The sequence below is a fragment of the Arachis duranensis genome, chromosome 9, assembly GCF_000817695.3.
Source record: "Arachis duranensis cultivar V14167 chromosome 9, aradu.V14167.gnm2.J7QH, whole genome shotgun sequence".
In the NCBI taxonomy this organism is placed as follows: Eukaryota; Viridiplantae; Streptophyta; class Magnoliopsida; order Fabales; family Fabaceae; genus Arachis; species Arachis duranensis.
Window position 1 is genome coordinate 1318412 of NC_029780.3, and position 2695 is coordinate 1321106.

At 32.4% G+C, this 2695-nt stretch overlaps 1 protein-coding gene across 1 annotated transcript; it reads left to right on the top strand.

Annotated features, from left to right (window-relative positions):
- The first annotated feature begins 542 nt into the window (after positions 1-542).
- LOC107463837 (late embryogenesis abundant protein 2) lies at positions 543-1810 on the top strand. Its single transcript, XM_016082719.3, has 2 exons — positions 543-671; positions 1207-1810. The coding sequence occupies exons 1-2, from the start codon at positions 618-620 to the stop codon at positions 1615-1617; spliced, it is 465 nt and encodes a 154-aa protein (XP_015938205.3). The 5' UTR covers positions 543-617; the 3' UTR covers positions 1618-1810.
- Positions 1811-2695: the final 885 nt, after the last annotated feature.

The window sequence follows — 2695 nt, forward strand, 5'->3', positions numbered from 1 at the left end:
TTTTATCAAACATAAAATTTTAATACAATATCATAAAACTACTAAAAATTTAAACTAATAAAAAAATAAAAATAAAAATAGTTATAACTCTAACAAATCTTATTGTAGATAGTAACATTTAGTTTAACTTTATTTTTGAGACATAATAATAGTTTAATTATTATATTTTACCTTATAAAAAAAGGGAAAAGAAAAAAGAAAAAAAAATTAAAGAAGCAGTTGCGTGTAGTTCATGTCTTCATGACTCATGATGAGTTATGGATAGTTGGATACATCTTCTGTGCGCCTCATGAAATCCAACGTCTCCCAATGATTATTAAATTATGATAATTCAATGCTATGAACACGTGGCAAAATTCTACACGTTCATTGCTTCATCCAAATCCATCTGTCTGCACTACAATTGATGCCCTGTAGCCATAGAGTGGCACGTGCTGGACACGTGTCATGAAGCAGGACACGTGGTCATCATACACACCCCAGTCAGATTCTATAAATAGAGCATGCAGCTCAATCCACCTTCACCAACAAAAACTGTTTGCATTCACATAATCACAAATAGCGACACTTATTATATCCTCTTCCAAACTGTAACCTTTCTTCAAGAAGAAGAAAATATGGCATCTCATGATCAAAGCTTCAGAGCTGGTGAGGCCAAGGGCCAAACTCAGGTAAGTCTAAAGTATCATATTTCATGTCTTTTTCATGCAATGATGCAATTTCAAATGTTCATTATATATCCATCACCAGATATTGATTATAAAAAAGCCACATTATTATATTCACTTAAATATTTCAGAAGTTATGAATTTTTCTGTTACATGTTGATTTTCTGCTCAATGAGGGTTCAATGCAAGTCTATAACTTGAGAGGCACGTTTAGTTTTAATAGTTATAAAAGGAAAAAAAAAAGCGTCTATTTTCGTACATAATAACTTCTATAAAAAATACATAAAAACAGTCGGAAGGAATTGATATTAACTAAGTCACCATCTTAGTTATTTGGGTTTCATTACTTTTGTAAAATAAAATATAATTTTACTATCAAATATGTTTAAGTTCTATTTATTTTTTAGAAAAGAAAATATAATTTTACTATCAAATACGTTAATATTCTCTAATTTTATGTATATATTCATATACATTTTTTTTCCTCAACTTTTTTTTTATAAGATTATAAACTCAATAGCATTTGTTGATGATTTAGGAAAAGACCAACCAGATGATGAGTAACGTTGGGGACAAGGCCCAAGCTGTAAAGGACAAGACAGCCCAAGAAGCCCATTCTGCATGGGATAAGACAGCCCAAACAGCCCAAGCAGCAAAGGACAAGACCCAGCAGGCAGCCCAAACTGCAAGGGACAGGACTAGTGAGACGGCCCAAAACACAAGGGAGAAGGCCCAAAACACTGCTGGCGCAACAAGAGACAAAGCCTCAGAAATGGGCCAGGCCACTAGGGAATCGGCCCAGTCCGGTAAGGACAATGCTGGTGGGTTCCTTCAGCAAACTGGGGAAAAGGTTAAAGGCATGGCACAAGGTGCCGCTGATGCTGTGAAACATACATTTGGAATGGCGCCACATGAAGATGAACATGAACACCCAAGAAGGGATGTCTAGTTTAATAAATCAAAATTGTTTGTGTTTTTCTTAATTTGGTGTTTTCAATAAGGTGTGTGATTTCCCTCTTGTATTAGTAGTAAGGAGGGAAGGAATGTACTATTATCTAGTCTTAGTAGCAGAATTCTTCTACTTTGTATATGCAAGTATGAAGAAAAATGTCATGTTATAATATCGTAATATTATCTTTAAATTCATCAGTGTTGAGATTTTCGTTTTATTGGCATTTGTGTTTCTATTTTGTTTATTTATTTATTGGGTGCATTGCACATTATCATTAGTCTAAGTCTTATTGACGATCAAGGTTATGCTTCTAGCAAACTGAACAGCGTAGCAAAGGAATGAATGAATTTTTGACCTTGACTAACCTCAAAATTTTAAGACTATATTAAAAGATGAATTTTTCTTGAGGTCTACTAGAAACATAGATTTAGAAGTTTAGATTGTGACAAATTAATCTTTGACTTATTAGGTTTGAGGGATATTGTGAAAATTAAAAGATAATTTTTTTTTGAAAATTTATCAAGTGTCTTAATCTATCAGATCGAAGGATATTGTGAAAATTAAAAAATGATATTGTGAAAATTAAAAAATAAGATACTGTGAAAATTAAAAAAAAAAAATTTTTTTAAGTCCATTAAAAACATGTAGTTAGAAGTTTAGTTGCAACGGATTAGTTCTTGACTTATGAGTTTGGTATAAAAACTAAACAAAAAAAAGAACTACAATACTTAAAAGTAAGTAGACTATTTTTTTTTTGGTCAAGTAAATTGGACAATTCTCAATTCTATTCTTTCGTGAGGATTTAAATCCGGTGCAGTTTTTTTTTTTCGTGAGGATTTGAATTCGGTGCAGTTTTATGAGAGATACATAAAGTGGCCATCTAACCCAGACCTCGGCCGCAGCAAGTAGACCAATGAATATGCATACTCGTACCAAATTCTTTTTGAAGCCTTCTCAAAGGTGGTTGGTTAACTAATAATATACATTTTTTTTGATAGCATACTCTAAGCCGAATCCAACAATTTTTATGCACTATAAACTCTGACGCTCGCATTCAATCAAACAAACACTAACA

Coding starts and splice junctions, on each gene's coding strand:
- LOC107463837 (XM_016082719.3), top strand. CDS start 618: ATGGCATCTCATGATCAAAGCTTCAGAGCTGGTGAGGCCAAGGGCCAA. Junction 672..1,206: donor AGGCCAAGGGCCAAACTCAG/GTAAGTCTAAAG, acceptor TTGATGATTTAG/GAAAAGACCAACCAGATGAT.